This window comes from Symphalangus syndactylus, chromosome 14 (assembly GCF_028878055.3).
Source record: "Symphalangus syndactylus isolate Jambi chromosome 14, NHGRI_mSymSyn1-v2.1_pri, whole genome shotgun sequence".
NCBI classification, from domain to species: domain Eukaryota; kingdom Metazoa; phylum Chordata; class Mammalia; order Primates; family Hylobatidae; genus Symphalangus; species Symphalangus syndactylus.
The window spans coordinates 71001720-71021875 of NC_072436.2; the positions used below are offsets into that span (position 1 = coordinate 71001720).

Genomic DNA, 20156 nt, shown 5'->3' on the forward strand with positions numbered 1-20156 from the left:
TGAACTCCTGATTCATCTGCCTCAGCCTCCCAAAGTGCTGGGATTACAGGCATGAGCCACTGCACCTGGCCGGTATCTTGTTTTAATTGCATTTCCTTGATTAATACTGAGTGTTAAGAGTTTCATATGTTTATTGGCCATTTACTTTTCTTCTCAGTAAATTTTCTATTTATATCTTTTCTACTTAAAAACAAATTGACTCATGTGTCTTTTTTTTTTTTTTTTTTTTGAGACAGTGACCTGCCCTGTCACCCAAGCTGGAGTGCAGTGGCGTGATCATGGCTCACTACATCCTCAGCTTCCCAGGCTTAAGCAATCCTCTTGCCTCTGTCTCCCAAGTAGCTGGGATTATAGGCTCCTGCCACCATGCCTGGTTAATGTTTTCATTTTTTAAATTTTTTTGGCCAGGCATGGTGGCTCACGCCTGTAATCCCAGCAATTTGGGAGGCCGAGGCAGGCAGATCATGAGGTCAAGAGTTTGAGACCAGCCTGACCAACATGGTGAAACCCCGTCTCTACTAAAAATACAAAAATTAGCTGGGCGTGGTGGCACATGCCTGTAATCCCAGCTACTCGGGAGGCTGGGGCAGAAGAATCGCTTGAATCCGGGAGGCGGAGGTTGCAGTGAGCCGAGATCATGCCACTGCACTCTAGCCTGGGAGACAGGGCGAGACTCCATCTCAAAAAAATAAATAAATAAAATTTTTTTGTAGAGGCCTGGCACAGTGGCTCACACGTGTAATCCCAGCATTTTGGGAGGCCGAGGTGGGCAGATCACGAGCTTAAGAGATCGAGACCATCCTAGCCAACATGGTAAAACCTCATCTCTGCTAAAAATACAAAAATCAGCTGGGCGTGGTGGCACGTGCCTGTAGTCCCAGCTACTTGGGAGGCTGAGGCAGGAGAATTGCTTGAACTTGGGAGGCAGAGGTTGCAGTGAGCTGGGATCATGCCACTGCAGTCCAGCCTGGTGACAGAGCGAGACTCTGTCCCCCCACAAAAAATTTTTTTCTGTGGCGATGAGATCTTGTTAGGTTGCCCAGGCTGGTCTTCAAGTGATCCTCTTGCCTCAGCATCCCAAAGTACTGAGATTATAAGCATGAACCACCGCCACCTGGCCCATAAGTCTTTTTTACATTTATTTAAGCGGGTTTTTAAAAAATATTCTGGGCTGGACACCATGCCTCACACCTGTGATCCCAGCACTTGGGGAGGTGAAGGTGGCAGATTGTGTGAGCTCAGAAACTTGAGACTAGCCTGGGAATATGGCAAAACCCTGTGTTTACAAAAAAATATAAGAATTAGCTGGGCATGGTGATGCGTGCATGTAGTCCCACCTACTTGACAAGCTGAGGTGGGAGGATCGCTTGAGCCTAGGAGGCTGAGGCTGCTGTGAGCCATGTTCACGCCACTACACTCCATCTTGGGTGATAGAACTAGAACACATCTCTTAAAAAAAAATAAAAAGTCTAATTCTCTCTGTATATGTATAAATATTCTGAATATTAATTCTTTGTTAGGTATTTTCTTAGCAAATGATATCTCCCTGTGACTTAACTTTTCATTTTGTTTATGATGTCTTTTGTCATACAGAAAATTTTCTTTTTAATGTGGTTACATTTGTTCATCTTTTTCCTTTGTGGTTTATGCCTTTTGTATCTTGTTTTAGTAAGTTATTTAGTGTAAAGCACTTGGAAGAGTGACTATACATGAAGCTCCATAAGTATTTGATGATACTGTTATATTTGTTGTTGGTGAAGTTTTTCCTTTCTCCAGTATCACAAAGATACTGTCATATGTGTATGTATATATGTATTTTTGTTTTTTAAAGTTTTATTCTTTACACTAACATATTTAATCACTGTGGGATTTGTTTTTCTATATAGTTTAAAATATAATAATTTTATCTTTTTCTACATAGGTAATCAATTATCTCAGTCTTTCCTCATGAATTTGTAATATTATACATGGGTCTTTTTCTAAGATGTTTTTTGTCCCTGTGGTCTTTTTGCCCCCCTTCCTGTTTTAATAACATATGGAGTTTTAATTACAATATCTCTGTAACAATTAGTATACTATGTGATAATATCTGGAAGAAAAAGTTCCTCAATTAAAAAAAACTTTCTGATGGTCTGGTCACTTTATTCTTCCTTGTAAATTTAATGATCATCTTGTAAAGTCTCTGAAAAACCATGTCAGGAGTTTGGTTGAAGTTGCATTAAATTTATAGATTAAATTTGGGAGAATTAACATTTCTTCAACAGTGATATTTTTTCGTCCCCAAATTTTCCTATTTATGTGAGACTTCTCTTATGTTCTTTTCTTGGTATGAGCTCATGTTAGTTCTAGGTACCATATAGGTTTTGTTATCATAAAGCGTTCTTATTTTGTTTAGTAAGCACTTAGATATACTGATTACTGTATTTCAGGCACAATTCTAAGCACTTTACAAGTATAAACTCACTTAATTCTTTAAATAACCTTATCAGATAGGAACTGTTACCACATTTCACACATGAGAAAACTGAGGCACTGAATGGTTGAGTAATTTGCTCAAGGTCACACAGGTAGTAAGTGGCAGAGATAGATAAGAACTTTGGGCAATCTGGCTCCAGCGTTCATGCTCTTAACCACTACACTGTTCTGCCTGTATCTGTTTTTTGGGTTTTTTTTTGAGACGGAGTCTTGCTTTGTTGCCCAGGCTGGAGAGCGATAGTGCGATCTCAGCTCACTGCAACCTCCGCCTCCCAGGTTCAAGCGATTCTCCTGCCTCAGCCACCTGAGCATCTGGGATTACAGGCACTAACTACCATGCCCGACTGATTTTTGTATTTTTAGTAGAGATGGGGTTTCGCCATGTTGGCCAGGCTGCTCTCGAACTCCTGACCTCAGGTGATCTGCCCGCCTTGGCCTGTCAAAGTGGTGGGATTATGGGCGTGAACCACCTCACTCGGCCCTGTATCTGTTTTAAAATAATGTTTTCTAATTTGGGGTGTTGGGTATAGGAATACTGTTGATTTTTGTATATTGATCTTATATCCATCAAGGTTAGCACTCATTAGTTCTAGTAGTTCATCAATGTTAATAAGCATTGACTACAAAAACTGAATGTTTATATGTGCATACACACATATATACACTGCTATAGTTTGGACATTTGTCCCCTCCAAATCTCATGCTGAAATTTGATCCCCAGTGTTGGAGGTGGAGTCTAATGGGAGGTGAGTGGGTCATGGGGATGGATCCCTCAATAGTAGATGAATGCCCTCTGGAAGAGCTGGGGGTATGAGGGGAGGGGAGTGAGTTCTTACTCTATTAATTCTTTTGAGAGCTGAGTGCTAAGAAGAGTCCCAGTAACAACATCTCCTTCCTGTCTCACCATGTGATCTCTGCATGGGCCGGCTCCCCTTCTTCTTCCATGAGGGGAAGCAGCTTGAGGTCCTCACCAGATGCCAAGTCTTCAACTTTTCTAGACATCAGAATCAACCAAATAAACACTTTTTTCTTTGTAAATTACAGTCTCAGGTATTCCTTTATAGCAACACTAAATAGACTATGACATGCAGAAACATTTGTATAATTACCTTTAGGTGATACAGGTATATTTTTAGATATATATCTTAAGAATCTTAGAGATACGCACAAGGCAACATGTAGAAACATGTTCACTGAAACATTTTTTAACTATACCAGCAGTTAAAAGGAATGAACTAGATTGGGAGATACCAACATAGAAACATAAAAAAGAAAATATTAAGTGAAAAAGGAAAATTCAAACGTATGTACATTTATAAATGTACTATTTATGAAAATTTTTAGTACTACATGAAACAGTTACATGTGTTCTTTATGGATCCATATGTAAACCTTATAACTTTTTTAGAGTAATTTGTATCTACTAACATTAAAAATGCATAAGCTGGTTTGGGTGCGGTGGCTCATGCCTGTAATCCCAGCACTTTGGGAGGCCGAGGCAGGTGGATCACCTGAGGTCAGGAGTTCAAGAACAGCCTGGCCAACATGGTGTAACCCCATCTCTACTAAAAATACAAAAAATTAGCCAGGTGTGGTGGCAGGCACCTGTAATCCCAACTACTTAGGAGGCTGAGGCAGGAGAATTGCTTGAACCCAAGAGATGGAGGTTGCAGTGAGCTGAGCTAAAAGAGTGAAACTCTGTTAAAAAAAAAAAAAAAAAAAAACACAAGCCTGTTTACCCAAATATCCCACCGGTAGGAATTTATCTCATAAATATAATTGCAAAAGTACATTGATGTATGTATGTGTATATATATATAATTTTTTTTTTGGGGGGGATGGAGTTTCACTCTGTCACCCAGGCTGGAGTGCAGTGGCGTGATCTCAGCTCACTGCAACCTCCACCTCCCAGGTTCAAGTGATTCTCCTGCCTCAGCCTCTGGAGTAGCTGGAATACAGGCACCCGCCACCACTCCCGGCTAATTTTTGTATTTTTAGTAGAGACGGGATTTCACCACACCATGTTGGCCAGGCTGGTCTAAAACTCCTGACCTCAAGTGATCCGCCCACCTTGGCCTCCCAAATTGCTGGGATTACAGGTGTGAGCCACTGAGCCCAGCCTTTTATATATATTTATATAAGCAAGTATGTTGCAGGATTGTTAGAAATAGCAGCAAACTGTATAAACAACTGAAATAATGAAGAAACTGGCCAAAGACAAATCTATATAAAAGTTACTATGTACCAGTTTTAAATATTAAGCCATATTTGTATATGCCAATGGGGAACGACCTTCAAGATATATTACACAGAAAAGAGCAAGATATAGAATAGTATGTACAGTATGATCTCGTCTGTGTTAATTTATACATGTAAATGTAAACACATGCTGGGAAGATATAAATTAAACTCATGATAGTGATTGTCTATGGAAGGGATGGTGGGGAAGTGGAATTTAGGTTTATTGATCTAAGACAATTTTAGCTTTTGTGCTTTTTTTCCCCCAACAAATTTATTTATTTTTATTTATCTATTTTTTTTTTTTTTTTTTTTGAGGTGGAGTCTCATTCTGTTGCCCAGGCTGGAGTGCAGTGGTGCGATCTCGGCTCACTGCAACCTCCATCTCCTGGGTTCAAGCAGTTCTCCTGCCTCAGCCTCCCAAGTAGCTGGGATTACAGGCGTGTGCCACCAAATCCAGCTAATTTTTGTATTTTTAGTAGAGACAGGGTTTTACCATGTTGGCCAGGCTGGTCTCGAACTCCTGACCTCAGGTGATCCGTCTGCCTCAGCCTCCCAAAGTGCTGGGATTATAGGTAGGAACCACCATGCCCGGACCTTTTGTGTGTTTTCTTTTCCTTTTTTTCTTTTCTTTTCTTTTCTTTTTTTTTTGAGATAAGAGTCTTGCTCTGTCAGCCAGGCTGGAATACAGTGGTGCGATCTTAGCTCACTGTAACCTCTGCCATCTGGGTTCAAGTGATTCTCGTGTCAGCCTCCCGAGTAGCTGGGATTACAGGCACCTACCACCACACCTGGCTAATTTTTGTATTTTTAGTAAAGACAGGGTTTTGCCATATTGGCCAAGCTGGTCTGAAACTCCTGACCTCAAGTGATGTGCCTCCCTCAGCCTCCCAAAGTGCTGGGATTACAGGCATGAGCCATGTTTTATTTCTTTTCTTAAAAAACTCAATGTTAATATAATTTAATTTTAGGGGTTACCAGAGTCTAGTGTTTCTTGTAATATGAAATCTCTACATTTTTGGTTTTCTCAAAGGCTAACTTTGTGCTCAGAAGATTTGTGGAACATTTCAGAAGCCAGGCATGGCTCATGCCTATAATCTCAGTACTTTGGGGGGCCGAGGCAGGAGCATCACTTGAGCCCAGGAGTTGAAGATCATCTTGGGCAACTGGATTAGTCTGTTCTCACGCTGCTGATAAAGACATACCTGAGACTAGGTAATTTATAAAGGAAAGAGGTTTAATTGACTCACAGTTCAGCATAGCTGGGGAGGCCTTAGGAAAGTTACAATCGTGGCGGAAGGGGAAGCAAACACATTGAGTCTTCACATGACGGCAAGAAGAAGAAGTGCCAAGCAAAAGGGAGAAAAGTTCCTTATAAAACGATCAGATCTCGTGAGAACTCACTCACTATCATGAGAACAGCATGAGGGTAACCACCCTCATGATTCAATTACCTCCCACCAGCTCCCTCCCACAACACGTAGGGATTATGGGAACTACAGTTCAAGATGAGATTTGGCTGGGGACACAGCCAAACCATATCAGCAACATGGCGAGACCCCATCTCTACAGAAAATAAAAAAATTGCCTGGGTGTGGTGGCTCACACCTGTGGTCCCAAACTACTTGGGAGGCTGAGGCAGGAGGACTTCTTGAGCCCAGGAGGTTGAGGCTGCAGTGAGCTGTGATCACATGACTGCACTCCGCACTGGGCAATAGAGTGAAAAAGAACATTTCAGAAATTTCCAGAAGGCTTACATCTATATTTAGTATGGTTGGCATTTTGAAAACCAGTAAATTGAGAGACTGAAGATGTAACTTAACTTACAAAGTAGGTGTGCCTTTTTGTCTCAAAGTTTCCATCAAAATTCAGTTTCTTTTCTCTGATACTTTCAATCCTCGAGAACAGAGAATGTCTGCATATTTACTGGCTTAAAATTTCAAACCCTAATGTCATTAGCATATCAAGATGTTTTAGTGTACTCATCTTTATCACCAAATGTTGAGTTGATTGGTATTCCCTAATTTTTCTTCAGATAATCAAACGAATGATTCTCTCATCAATTTCCCAAAATATATCTCCATACCAAGTTACATGTTCTATCTATAGTTTTATGTTTTTAATGAATCATGTAGTTAAAATCATTCTGTTTTAATACTCGTACTTGCGTGGCTATAAAATTTCTACTCTTGATGTTTTTATATGTAATTATTTCTAGGATCTGAAGAAGATGATGAAGTTGTGGCAATGATTAAGGAATTGTTAGATACTAGAATACGGTATGTGTTCCTCTCTCTACCCAAATTCAAGTGCTTTGGAGGCATTTTTCATTATAGCAATATAGTTTTTGTTGGCCATGAGATTATAGTAGATTTTCAAAGTAAGCGCAAGTTAACGTAAACCACAACAGGTAACCATGACAGTTGAATTTAAAGCCTGTATCTTCTCTACATTTACTCAAAATTTTAAAACATCCAATTTATTTAAACATATTCAATGAAGAAATGTATTCTTCACAGTCTCAATTTAGATTCGATATTGTTATAATACCAAATTTCTTAAAAAGAAAAAAAAAAAGACTTAATGTTTGGGAATGTTGTGAAGGGAGAATGAGTACCTATTTTCAGTATAATGCCCATACAGAATAAATTTAAGTGAGTGGAGAACAGCAGGCTTCTACTTTTGCTTGTAGCAGACCAGTAGTCATGCTGAGAACTCCCAGAAAAGCTGGATAAAGTACAATAAAAAGAATTTGTTTGAAAGCATTAGATAGCTGCCAGAGCAAGCAAAATTTGAGGTGCCAAGATCCTGGAGAGAAGGGAAGCTCACTGAGTTTTCCCTTCAGGCATTTGCTGTTCCTTGCTACATAGCTAGGGTAGAAGAAGCTGGGCAGAGGGCAGCTGCTAAGAATCAGAGAAACCATTGGGCTTTCAGAAAATTTGTTTAGATGGGAAGACAAAAATTAAAATTCTGGGTTACCAATGAAATCTTGATTTCAAGGATCAAGATCCTAGAGAGCAAGGAAGTTAAGAAAAGTAAGCCTATAGTTTTTTGTTTTTTTGTTTTAAGATGGAGTCTCGCTCTGTCGCCCAGGCTGGCAAGCAATCTCAGCTCACTACAGCCTCGCCTCCCGGGTTCAAGCAGTTCTCCAGATTCAGCCTCCTGAGTAGCTGGGATTACAGGCACAGGCCACCATGCCCAGCTAATTTTTGTATTTTTGGAAGAGACAGGGTTTCACCATGTTGGCCAGGCTGGTCTTGAACTCCTGACCTCTTGATCCGCCCACGTCAACCTCCCAAAGTGCTGGGATTACAGACATGAGCCACCGCACCCAGCCAAGTAAGCCTATAGTTAGTAACAATGTATTGTATTCTTGAAAATTGTGGCTGGACATGGTGGCTCACGCTTGTAATCCCAGCACTTTGGGAGGCCGAGGTAGGTGCATCACCTAAGATCAGGAGTTCAAGACCAGCCTGGTCAACATGTTGAAACCCCATCTCTACTAAAAATACAAAAATTAGCCAGGCGTGGTGGTGGGCATCTGTAATCTCAGCTACTAGGGAGACTGAGGTAGGAGAATAGCTTGAACCCAGGAGGCAGAGGTTGCAGTCAGCCAAGATTACGCCACTGCACTCCAGCCTGGGCGACGAGCAAAAACTCTTCCTCAAAAAAAAAAAAAAAAATTTGACAACATCGTAGTTATTAAGTGTTCTTGACACAAAAAATAAGTATGCGAGGTAATGTATATGTTAATTAGCTTGATTTAGCCATTCCATGGTGTATACAGGTTTTTTTTTTTTTGAGACAGAGTCTTGCTCTGTCACCCAGGCTGGAGTGCTGCGCGATCTCGGCTCACTGCAACCTCTGCCTCCCAGGTTCAAGCGATTCTCCTGCCTCACCCTCCTGAGGAGCTGGGATTACAGGCATGTACCACCACACCCAGCTAATTTTTGTAGTTTTAGTAGAGACAGGGTTTCACATGTTGGCCAGGATGGTCATGACCTCCTGACCTCAGGTGATCTACCCTCCTCAGCCTCCCAAAATGCCAGGATTACAGGCGTGGGTCACCGTACCCGGCCTACATATTCCAAAACATCATGTTGTACATGGAAATATCTACAATTTTTGTGAATTAAGAATAATTAATTGGAGGCTGGGTGCGGTGCCTCATGCCTGTAATCCTCCTAGCATTTTGAGAGGCCGAGGTGGCAGATTGCTTGAGCCTAGGAGTTTGAGACCAGCCTGGGCAACATAGTGAGACCCCATCTCTACAACGAAAGAAAGAGAGAGAGAGAAAAAGAGAGGGAGGGAGGGACGAAGGAAGGAAGCCAAGGAAGGAAGGAGGGAGGGAGGGAGGGGAAAAGAAAAGAAAAGAGAAGAGAAAAGGAAAGAAATAGAATATTTGTATGACCTTCGGGTAGGAAATTTTTTTTTTTTCCCAACGGGACGCAAGAAATCAGATAAAGACCAGACGCGGTGGCTCACATCTGTAATCCCAGCACTTTGAGAGGCTGAGGCGAGTGGATCACCTGAGGTTGGGTGTTTGAGACCACCCTGACCAACATGGAGAAACCTTGTGTCTACTAAAAAAATAAAAAATTATCTGGGCATGGTGGCAGTTGCCTGTAATCCCAGCTACTTGGGAGGCTGAGGCAGGAGAATCCCTTGAACCTGGGAGATGGAGGTTGCAGTGAGCCAAGATCGCGCCATTGCACTCCAGCCTGGGCAACAAGAGTGAAATTCCGTCTAAAAAAAAAAAAAAAAAGATATATATATATATATATATATATATATATATATATATATATGTTATATATATTATATCTCAGATAAAAATCAAGGAAAATACATATAAATTGGACTACAGTAAAATTGTGACTCTCTCTTCATCAGAAGATGCCATTAGCTGGGCACAGTGGCTTGTGCCTGTAATTCCAGCTACTTAAGAGGCTGAGGCAGGGGAGGCTCCCTTGAGCCTAGGAGTTTTAGGTAGCAGTGAGTGAACTGTGATCATGCCACTGTATTCCGGCCTATGTGACAAAGCGAGACTATTGAAAAGTGCCATTTACAGTCAAAAGGCAAGGTACAGATTAGAAGATATTTACAGTGTTTATATAACAGAATATATAAATAACTTGTACAAATTGGTAAGAAAAAGACAATCAGAGACTGGAGTGGGTACTTCGCAAAAGATAATCAAATAGTGGCTGGGTGCAGTGGCTCACACCCATAATCCCAGCACTTTGGGAGGCTGAGGTGAGCAGATCACCTGAGGTCAGGAGTTCAAGATCAGCCTGGCCAACATGGTGAAACCCTGTCTCTACTAAAAATACAAAAAATTAGCCGGGGGTATTGATGCATGCCTGTAATCCCAGCTATCTGGGAGGCTGAGGCAGGAGAAGCACCTGTACCCGGGAGGCGGAGGTTGCAGTGAGTTGAGATCGTGCCATTGCACTCCAGCCTGGGCAACAGTGAGACTCTGTCTCCAAAAAAAAAAAGGAAAAAAGATAATCAAGTAGCCACTAAACATGAAAAAATGCTTAACCTCATTAGTTATTATGAATATTCAAACCACAATTAAATATTAGTACAAATCCAGTAGAATAGTTAAAACTGTTAAGACTGACAACACCAATTGTTGGTGAGGATGTGGAGCAACAGAAGCTCTCATACACTGCTGGTGGGAATGTAAGTTTATATAACTGGAAAACTATATGGCAGTATTTATTAAATCTCAACATATTCATACTCTTTATTCAGCAATTTCACTTTCAGGTATATTCCCAGTAGTAATATATATGCATACCAAAAGACATTTCTAAGAATCTTTATGACTATACTATTTGTAAAAGCCAAAACCTAGTATTAACCTAAATGTCTATCAACAGTAGAATGGATAAATAAATTCTGGTATATTTGCTTAATGGAATACTATGCAGCAGTGAGAGTAAATGACCTGGTACTATACTCAGCAACATAGATGAATCTCACAAAGAGCATTGGAAGCCAGATACAAAAGAGTAATTCTATGCAATTTATAAATAGAATTTGTATTTGTAAATTATAAAGTTCAGAGACTGGCAAAACTCATCAGTGATGATATGAATTAGGATAATGGCTGCATTTTGGTTGTGGGGAGTCATTGGAAGGAAGCCCAAAGGGGACTTCTGGAGGTTTGGTGTTGTTTCTTGGTTTGGGTGGTTATAAATGTGTGTTCACTTTGTGAAAACTTAGTGAACTGTACATACATGATTTAAGCATTTTTCTGTATTAATGTTGTATTTCAATGAAAAGTTTACCTGAAAATGAGGTCAGCATGTGACAGTCTCTCTTTTCCTTCACCCAAAAGAAGTGACTGAGTATATTTTAGGTAATCACAATAATTATTAGGAAATTTGAAATCTTGAGTGCTTTAAAATATTGTTTTATTTAAAAAAAAAAAATTTCTTTAGAGATAGGTCTCTCCGTGTCACCCAGGCTGGAGTGCAGTGGTGTGATAATAGCTCACTGCAGCTTCCAACTCCTGGGCTCAAGCAGTCCTCCTACCTTGGCCTCTCAAATTGCTGGGATTATAGGTGTGAGCCACCATGCCCAGCCTTAAAAAGATATTAGTAAGCAAGATCAAATGTAGTAAGTGGAGGAAATATTTGTATGAGTGAATTTTGGTATTTCACCTGAGAGTAAAAAAAAAATTTTAATTATAAACTTAGCCACAGTTATTATTCTGTATTATAAAAGTAGCTCTAACTTTGTGAATTTTACTAATATAAAATGTAAGCTCTGAGCTGTATTAAATTTTTTCAATGAAAACTTGTATTTTAAAGAATATGTCATAAATATTCTTTGACCTCACAGGCCAACTGTGCAGGAAGATGGAGGGGATGTAATCTACAAAGGCTTTGAAGATGGCATCGTACAGCTGAAACTCCAGGGTTCTTGTACCAGCTGCCCTAGTTCAATCATTACTCTGAAAAATGGAATTCAGAACATGCTGCAGTTTTATATTCCAGAGGTAGAAGGCGTAGAACAGGTATGCCAATATTATATGACAGTCTAGATTTTTTTCATTTTTTCTTTTTCTTTGTAGATACAAAGGCTGGAAATAGATGTTAAGGCCAGTATTTGAAAAGAAGTTCATGACCTAGCTTTTTCTAGGGCTAGATTTTTGTGTTGCAATTTTTATGAGACTTGAAGTCTCTTATTTTAGAAGTAACTTTGGGCCGGGTGCAGTGCCTCACACCTGTGATCCCAGCACTTTGGGAGGCTGAGGTGGGCGGATCACCTGAGATTGGGAGTTCCAGACCAGCCTGACCAACATGGAGAAAACCCCGTCTCTACTAAAAATACAAAATTAGCCGGGCGTGGTGGCAGACGCCTGTAATCACAGTTACTCAGGAGGCTGAGGCAGGAGAATTGCTTGAACCTGGGAGGCAGAGGTTGCAGTGAGCCGAGATCATGCCATTGCACTCCAGCCTGGGCAACAAGAGCGAATCTCCGTCAAAAAAAAAAAAAAAAAAAAAAAAAAATGAAGTAACTTTAGTGTTATGAGAACCTACTATGTGCCAGGCATTTTTACTCATTTCATCTTCTAATAACACAGTGCATTAAGTCATTACCATTTTGCACACAAGGTACAGAGACTCAGAGGGCATATTGCTGCCCTGATCGCACAAAAATTATGAAAAAGGTTTAAAATGTAATGCAGTGTTTTATAGATGAGATTTAGAAATCTTTAGTGGAAGAACTCTACTATATCATATTTACCAATTTTTTTTTTTTTTTTTTTTTGTAGAGACGGGTTCTTGCTATGTTGCCCAAGCTGGTCTTGAATTCCTGGCCTCAGGTGATCCTCCCAAAATTCTGGGATTAAGGATTAACACAACTGGCCTAATCTACATATTCTTAAATATGCAAGCAAGAAGCCCATTAAGAAATCATAGTTTGTCGTTATACTGAGTAGAATTCTAGAGCTTTATGTGTAGCACAATATCAACTTTTTTTTTTTGGCCAACATACCTAAGGAGTATAACACAGCACCTTGTCATCAGTAATAATGACTCTCACTGCAGTTATTCTCAACCAAAAAGCATGGCCTTGTGGAGAGAGATTATCAAGGAGTGAAGGGATGTGTGGAAATTAGAAATTTCCAACCCACAGAATTTCAGGTAATTCATTCTTTTTTTTTTTTTTTTTGAGACAGAATCTTGTTCTGTTTCCCAGGCTGGAGTGCAGTGACACGATATCTTGGCTCACTGCAACCTCCACCTCCCAGGTTGAAGCAGTTCCCATCCCTCAGCCTCATGAGTAGCTGCGATTACAGGCACATGCCACCATTTTTTGTATTTTGTATTTTAGTAGCAACGGGGTTTCACCATGTTGCCCAGGCTGGTTTCAAACTCCTGAGCTCAGGCAATTTGCCCGCTTCGGCCTCCCAGAGTGCTAGGATTACAGGCGTGAGCCACCACGCCTGACCACCTCAGGTAATTCTGTGCCCTTAAGGGCTCCATTGGAAATCACTCATCCTTGGGCAGTATTAAAATTCATCTGTTCCACAGTGAGCAGGTTTATATAGCTATCCCCAAAGTCTTAGAGAGCTGAGAGGCTGAAGACAGAGGTTGGCAAATCCAGCTGGTCAGAAAGAAACACAGGAACTGAGGAACAGAAGCCATTTATTGGGCAGCTGCAAGATGATGGATTCCCGCATTGTTACCCCCTAGACTCAGGGCTTATATACCAGGAGGAATGGGTATACCTGCTTCAAAAGGTATGTGTAGGACAATTGAAGTCAGCCCCTCTGGAAGAGGCAAGAATGCTACTTGCCTAATAGCCTATAATTTGCTTAAGGGTAAGATTTATGCTAAGTATGTGTTTGTTTAGGATAACATCAAGGTTATTTTGACCTAAAGGCAGAATTAAGTAGAAATCTTAGAGGCATTCCTAGAACTGAGGTTAGTCAATGTGGCAGATTAGCATCCAAGATGGAGTTGCTTTAGCCTCCACACCATCGTTTTGGTCCAGTACATGACATTTCCTCTTTGAAGTTTTTATCCATCCCTCACTTGGAATTAAGTTCTTCTTTGACAGGTCCAAAGCTTCTGTTTTGGCTTTATGTTTATGTAGCTTTCTGCATCTGTTTTAGCTTTATGTTTACATGGAAGCTCCCTAAGAGACTTGAAGTCATATCCAAGTCTTTGTGTTCCTCTGCAACAACTAGCTGTGTGCCTTACAAATGTCCTATACATGCTTTGTATTAAGTATTTGGGAATATTATTCCAAATTAAGGAATAATTCTGCCTAAAATATGAGTTGGTTGACAAAATTTTTTGGATTGGGTATTGTTGAAATTGGATGTAAAATATTAATTTCTTGGAAATAAATACCAATTTTTTTTTTTTTTTTTTTTTTTTTGAGACAGAGTCTTGCTCTGTCACCCAGGCCGGAGTGCAGTGGTGCGATCTTGGCTCACTGCAAGCTCCGCCTCCCGGGTTCACGCCATTCTCCTGCCTCAGCCTCCCGAGTAGCTGGGACTACAGTCTCCTGCCACCATGCCCGGCTAATTTGTGTGTGTGTGTGTGTGTGTGTGTGTATTTTTGGTAGAGACGGGGTTTGACGTGTTAGCCAGGATGGTCTCGATCTCCTGACCTCGTGGATCCGCCCGCCTTGGCCTCCCAAAGTGCTGGGATTACAGGCATGAGCCACCATTCCTGGCCACCAATTTTTACTCAACCGAAAAGATATCCTATGAAAGAATTCTTTTTCTATTGATTGTTTCAGATCAGAGCCAGAATCTAGATTTTTTTTTTTTTTTTTTAAGACATAGTTTCACTCTTGTTGCCCAGGCTGGAGTACAATGGCACAATCTTGGCTCACTGTAGCCTCCGCCTCCCGAGTTCAAATGATTGTCCTGCCTTAGCTTCCCAGGTAGCTGGGATTACAGGCGCACGCCACCATGGCTGGCTAATTTTTGTATTTTTAGTAGAGATGGGGGTTTCGCCATGTTGACCAGGCTGGTCTTGAACTTTTGACCTCAGGTGATCCGCCCGCCTCAGCCTCCCAAAGTGCTGGGATTACAGGCGTGAGCCACTGTGCCTGGCCTAGATTTTTTTTTTTTAAACCGTATTTGTTCCATCATCATCTATATACCTTAAAAAGTTACGTTAGTTGATACTTTGGTGGATTGACTGAGGAACATTTTTATTCATTTGTCCAGGGTGGGGTGGATGAATTGGCCTTCAGATTAGAAACTTGAATTGGCATCTAATTGTAGTAGGTGTGGTGAGGAGAAAAAAACATTCTTAGGTTTATGTAACTTTTTCCTTCTCCAATGGAGTTAGTCGGTTATCTTAGTAATACATTAACTCATGGAAAGATAATAGCTGTTGTAACATTTTCCTGAGGTTTAAAATGATCTTTTATCTCAGTAAGACCAAAATAATTAATTCCTAATATGGTGGGGTTTTTTTTTTCCTGGGGGATTCATTTTAATAAAAATAAATGTTTTTATAATAACAATTTGGTATAGCTTCACAGAATATATTTAAGTAAATAAGATGGTTTTGAAAAAAAGAAAAAGTCAATTACATTAGTCTTATGGCTAGAGAATACCAGTTAATTTTTTTTTTTTTTTTTTTTTTGAGACAGAGTCTTGCTCTGTCACCAGGCTGGAGTGCAGTGGCACTCGGCTCACTGCAACCTCCACCTCCCTGGTTCACGCCATTCTCCTGCCTCAGCCTCCCGGATAGCTGGGACTACAGGCACCCACCACCACGCCCGGCTAATTTTTTGTATTTTTAGTAGAGATGGGGTTTCACTGTGTTAGCCAGGATGGTCTTGATCTCCTGACCTCGTGATCCACCCGCCTCAGCCTCCCAAAGTGCTGGGATTACAGGCGTGAGCCACCACGCCTGGCCCCAGTTAATTATTTATAGTCTTTTCTGCCCAGCTGAGACTCTGCTATGGGTAGCCTCTTTGAGACAAGGAGAAATGATCAATGCTTTAATTAATTTCCAAATATTTAATTTGCTTTTATTTTATTTTATTTTGAGACAGAGTCTTGCTGTGTCGCCCAGGCTGGAGTGCAGTGGCGCGATCTCGGCTCACTGCAAGCTCCGCTTCCCAGGTTCACGCCATCCTCCTGCCTCAGCCTCCCGAGTAGCTGGGACTACAAGCACCCACCTGGCTAATTTTTTGCATTTTCAATAGAGATGGGGTTGCTTTTATGTTTTTAGGATACCAGGTTATGATTCAAACCTTGTTCTTTGGGGCTGTTGATAGATTTATTCTTACTGGCTTGTCATGCCTCATAGAGTGTATCAGGTAAAGAAGTAATATTAAAATCAGGAAAATAGCAAAATCTAATCATTTTCTTAATTCTTAAATTGTCTTTGTTTTTTGGTTTTAGGTTATGGATGATGAATCAGATGAAAAAGAAGCAAACTCACCTTAAAATAATCTGGATTTTCTTTGGGCATAACAGTCAGACTTGTTGATAATATATATCAAGTTTTTATTATTAATATGCTGAGGAACTTGAAGATTAATAAAATATGCTCTTCAGAGAATGATATATAAATATTGCATGTTCGCTTTACTTCATATGAGTTATTTATAACCTCTTGAATCATCTTCTATACAAGTGGATTTTATCCAAGGATATTTTTATTTTTGTTCCACATTTCCCATGGCTCCTTCTTTGCATATGTGTGAAGGAGTTTAAAATACATTTCCCCCCATCTAATTTATTTACTTTTTTCCATACAGGAAGAAACAGAATGCTTTTTAGAATATTCTAAAATGGATTTTTGTGAAATATCTAAAACTATTTTTACTGAAGTTTTTAGCTTAAGAAACAGCTAAACAATTCTGTTTTAAAAATGGTATCTGGCTACTAGCCCCCAATTAAGTAGCAAAGAACTGCTCAAGACCAAAAAAAAAACCAAAAATGGCCGGGTGTGATGGCTAACGCCTATAATCCCAGCACTTTGGGAGGCCGAGGTGGGCGGATCACGAGGTCAGGAGTTCGAGACCAGCCTGAACAACATGGTGAAACCCCGTCTCCACTAAAAATACAACAATTAGCCAGGCGTGGAGGCACATGCCTGTAATCCCAGCTACTTGGGAGGCTGAGGCAGGAGAATTGCTTGAACCTGGGAGGCGGAGGTGGTAGTGAGCTGAGATCGCGCCACTGCACTCCAGCCTGGAGGATAGAGCGAGACTCCATCTCAAAAAAAAAAAAAAAAAAGCGATAAAATCGAAAACTAACTTCCAGAATCCGGACAGTTTCTATTGGTTAAGATGGAGATGGCCGAATTAGAAAAACTGCTTCAGCATGACCAGCCTTTACCTTATCTATCAGAATTGCTGAAGAAAAGAGAAGAAGCTGCTTTGGTCTTTCCACTGGCATCTGACTCAGAGATCCAAAATCTGTACCATGCCAGAAATGTGCACCATTACCTTTCTACTCTAGGGGTACTGCTTTTTCAGGTAGCCAAAAGAGTGATTTAGCCTTCTCTCTCATTTTTCTGTAGTAATTCAGAGACTGCAGTTAACAGAAAATACAGGGAAAGGAAAGATGGGAAAAATAGTAGTGATACATTGCATCTCTGGAATTCTAGTCCCTCAAATTAAGGAGATTAAGATAGTGATGGAAACAGGAAGAACTCCAGCAGTTGTGAGTACTGGGAATTGAAGTTTTTACTTTTATCCTTTGATTCACTGAACCAAATAGTAGGGTTGGATAATTCATTCCTTGAGATATCATGTATGAATTTAATTTGGACACTGGGAATTGCTTCATAAGCAAGGCAACTTAACCTGCCCTTTAGTTGAAGCTACAGGAAATTGACATTGTGGATGAGATGCAAGTAATGGCAGATCTTGGATGTGGCCATGAAATAAGTGGCTGTATTGGGTGGAGGATTAGTTTATTAGAAGAGAGGAAATTGGCCTGGCACAGTGGCTTATGCCTGTAATCCCAACACTTTGGGAGGCTGAGGGGGGCGGATCACTTGAGGTAAGGAATTCGAGACCAGCCTGGCCAATGATGAAACCCCATCTCTACTAAAAATACAAAAATTAGCCAGGCAAGGTGGCATGTGCCTGTAATCCCAGCTACTCAGGAGGCTGAGGCACGAAAATCCCTTGAACCTGGGAGGCGGAGGTTGCAGTGAGCTGGGATTGTGCCACTGCACTCCAACCTGGGTGACAGAGCAAGAGAGTCTGTCTCAAACAAACAAACAAAAAACAGGAAATTATTCAATTGAGAGGCCAAAGTATTGGAAAGATTTTCTACAAAAGCAACAGCCATGAAGAACAAGGAGGAAAAGTGTGGGAAGAACATTCTAGGCATAAAGAGCAGTATAATCAGAATTGTAAGTGTGAAATGTATTTGGGAACCTCAAGAAGCTAAGTATGGCTTGAGTATAAAGTGAAAATGGTGCACAAGTAGGCAGTGGTAGTATAGAGAGTGCCACAGAAACTCTTGGTTGCCTACCCAACATACACCCTCACTTCTTGTTAAGGAAGGCACTGTCAGTAGGTCTCACCTCAGTCCCAGGGGATAAGTTATGATTAAACCAGTCACTTTAACTCCATTTTTCTTTTCCAATCATTAGCCTGTGGGTAGTCATATGACCTAGCTCTGGCCAGTAAACTGGAAGAGAAAGTCTATTGGAGAATTCTGGAAAGATTGTCTTTACTGGTTAAGAGAGTGTGTATGTGGGTTAATCTCTGGAAAGAAGGCTCTTTTTTTTCCCCTCCATCTATTCCTTTGCTTCCTGCTTGGTACACTGTAGAGTGTGATGTTCAGAGCAATGACAGTGAACTTGTAATCATGACTAAAAGGTGATCCACTGAGAATAGCAAAGAGCAAAGAAAGGATCTGGATCCTTGGCCTTGCACAGTGGCTCACACCTGTAATCCCAGCACTTTGGGACGCCCAGGCAGGTAGATCACTTGAGGCCAAGAGTTTGAGACCAGCGTGGCCACCATGGTGAAACCCCATTTCTACTTAAAAACACAAAAATTAGCCTGGTGCAGTGGCACATGCCACCTAGTAGTCCCAGCTATTAGGGAGTCTGAGGCTTGAGAATCACTTGAGCCTGGGAGGTGAAGGTTGCAGTGAGCCGAGATCACGTCACTGCACTCCACCATGGGCGACACATCAAGACTCTGTCTCAGAAAAAAAAAAAAAAAGGGTCTGGATCCTTGAGGCATTGTTGGCCTTTTGGCCAGACTAAGAATTACTCACTTTCAGAATTTATATGACGTGAGATGAATGTTTTTCTTGTTTTAGCTAGTGTTATCAGGTATTCTGTAACTTGAAGCTGATTGCATTCTGAGAGACTGGTAAATGATGGAGGACTTGGTAAATACTTTCACCGATTTTTCATTTGTGGTAAACTGCCAAATGTCAACCTTAAAATGAAAACAGGCCGGCCGCAGTGGCTCACGCCTGTAATTCCAGCACTTTGGGAGGCAGAGGTGGGTGGATCACCTGAGGTCAGGAATTTGAGACCAGTCTGGCCAACATGGTAAAACCCTGTCTCTACTAAAAAAATACAAAAATTAGCTGGGCATGGTGGTGGGCGCCTGTAATCCCAGATACTCGGGAGGCAGAGGCAGGAGGACCGCTGGAACCCAGAAGGCAGAGGTGGCAGTGAGCCGAGATCACGCAACTGCACTCCAGCCTCAGTGACAGACCAAGACTCCATGTCAAACAACAACAACAACAAATTAACATGTATTTTTTTAATTAATTGAACCACTATTCAAAGATTAAGTTTAATCAGGTAATGGTTTTTATTTTGGAATATTTATACTGAATTTCTTCCTATCTAATCCCAAAGAAAGACTAATAATCACTATTAGTTGTGTTTAGCCAAAACAAAAATTAAAAAAAAAAAATACAAGAAACCCCCAAAATGTATAAAATATTTTGTATCTATTTTATTTTTTTCTTTTTAAAATAGAGATGGGGTCTTACTCTGTTGCCCAGGCTGGAGTTGCAGTGGTGCAATCATAGCTCAGTGCAGCCTCAAACTCCTGGGCTCAAGCCATCTTCCTGCCTCAGCCTCCCAAGTAGCTAGGACTACAGGCATGCACAACCACGTCCAGCTTTTATAAAATACTTTACATGAAATATCCTGAAAACACTTTGTAAATATAGGATGCTTCAATAAGTATTTGAAACTAAGATTATTGGTCAAGAGTAAGCCAGGCACTTGGAGGGTTTTTCTTGTTTTTGTTTTTGTTTTTTTTTTTTTGAGACAGGGTCTCACTCTATTGCCCAGGCTGGAGTGCAGTGGTGAGATTATGGGTCACTGCAGCCTTGACTTCCCAGACTCAAGTGATTCCCCACCTCCACCTCTCAAGTAGTTGGGACTATAGGTGCACACTACCACACCCAGCTAATTTTTGTTGTGTTTTGTTTTTTTTGTTTTTTT

The 20156-nt window shown here is 40.8% G+C and overlaps 1 protein-coding gene across 6 annotated transcripts in view; it reads left to right on the top strand.

Moving 5' to 3' along the window:
* The window catches only part of NFU1 (NFU1 iron-sulfur cluster scaffold), a 41293-nt gene extending 25008 nt beyond the window's left edge, over positions 1 to 16285 (top strand). For 5 of the 6 annotated variants that reach the window (XM_055242008.2, XM_055242012.2, XM_055242009.2 and 2 more), the window contains 3 exons: positions 6932 to 6992; positions 11569 to 11743; positions 16115 to 16285. In XM_055242008.2, the coding sequence (XP_055097983.1) occupies positions 6932 to 6992; positions 11569 to 11743; positions 16115 to 16159 (281 nt within the window). In that variant the 3' untranslated portion in view covers positions 16160 to 16285. The remainder of the gene's footprint in view (positions 1 to 6931; positions 6993 to 11568; positions 11744 to 16114) is intronic. The other variant, XM_055242011.2, reaches the window with a different exon arrangement.
* Positions 16286 to 20156: the final 3871 nt, after the last annotated feature.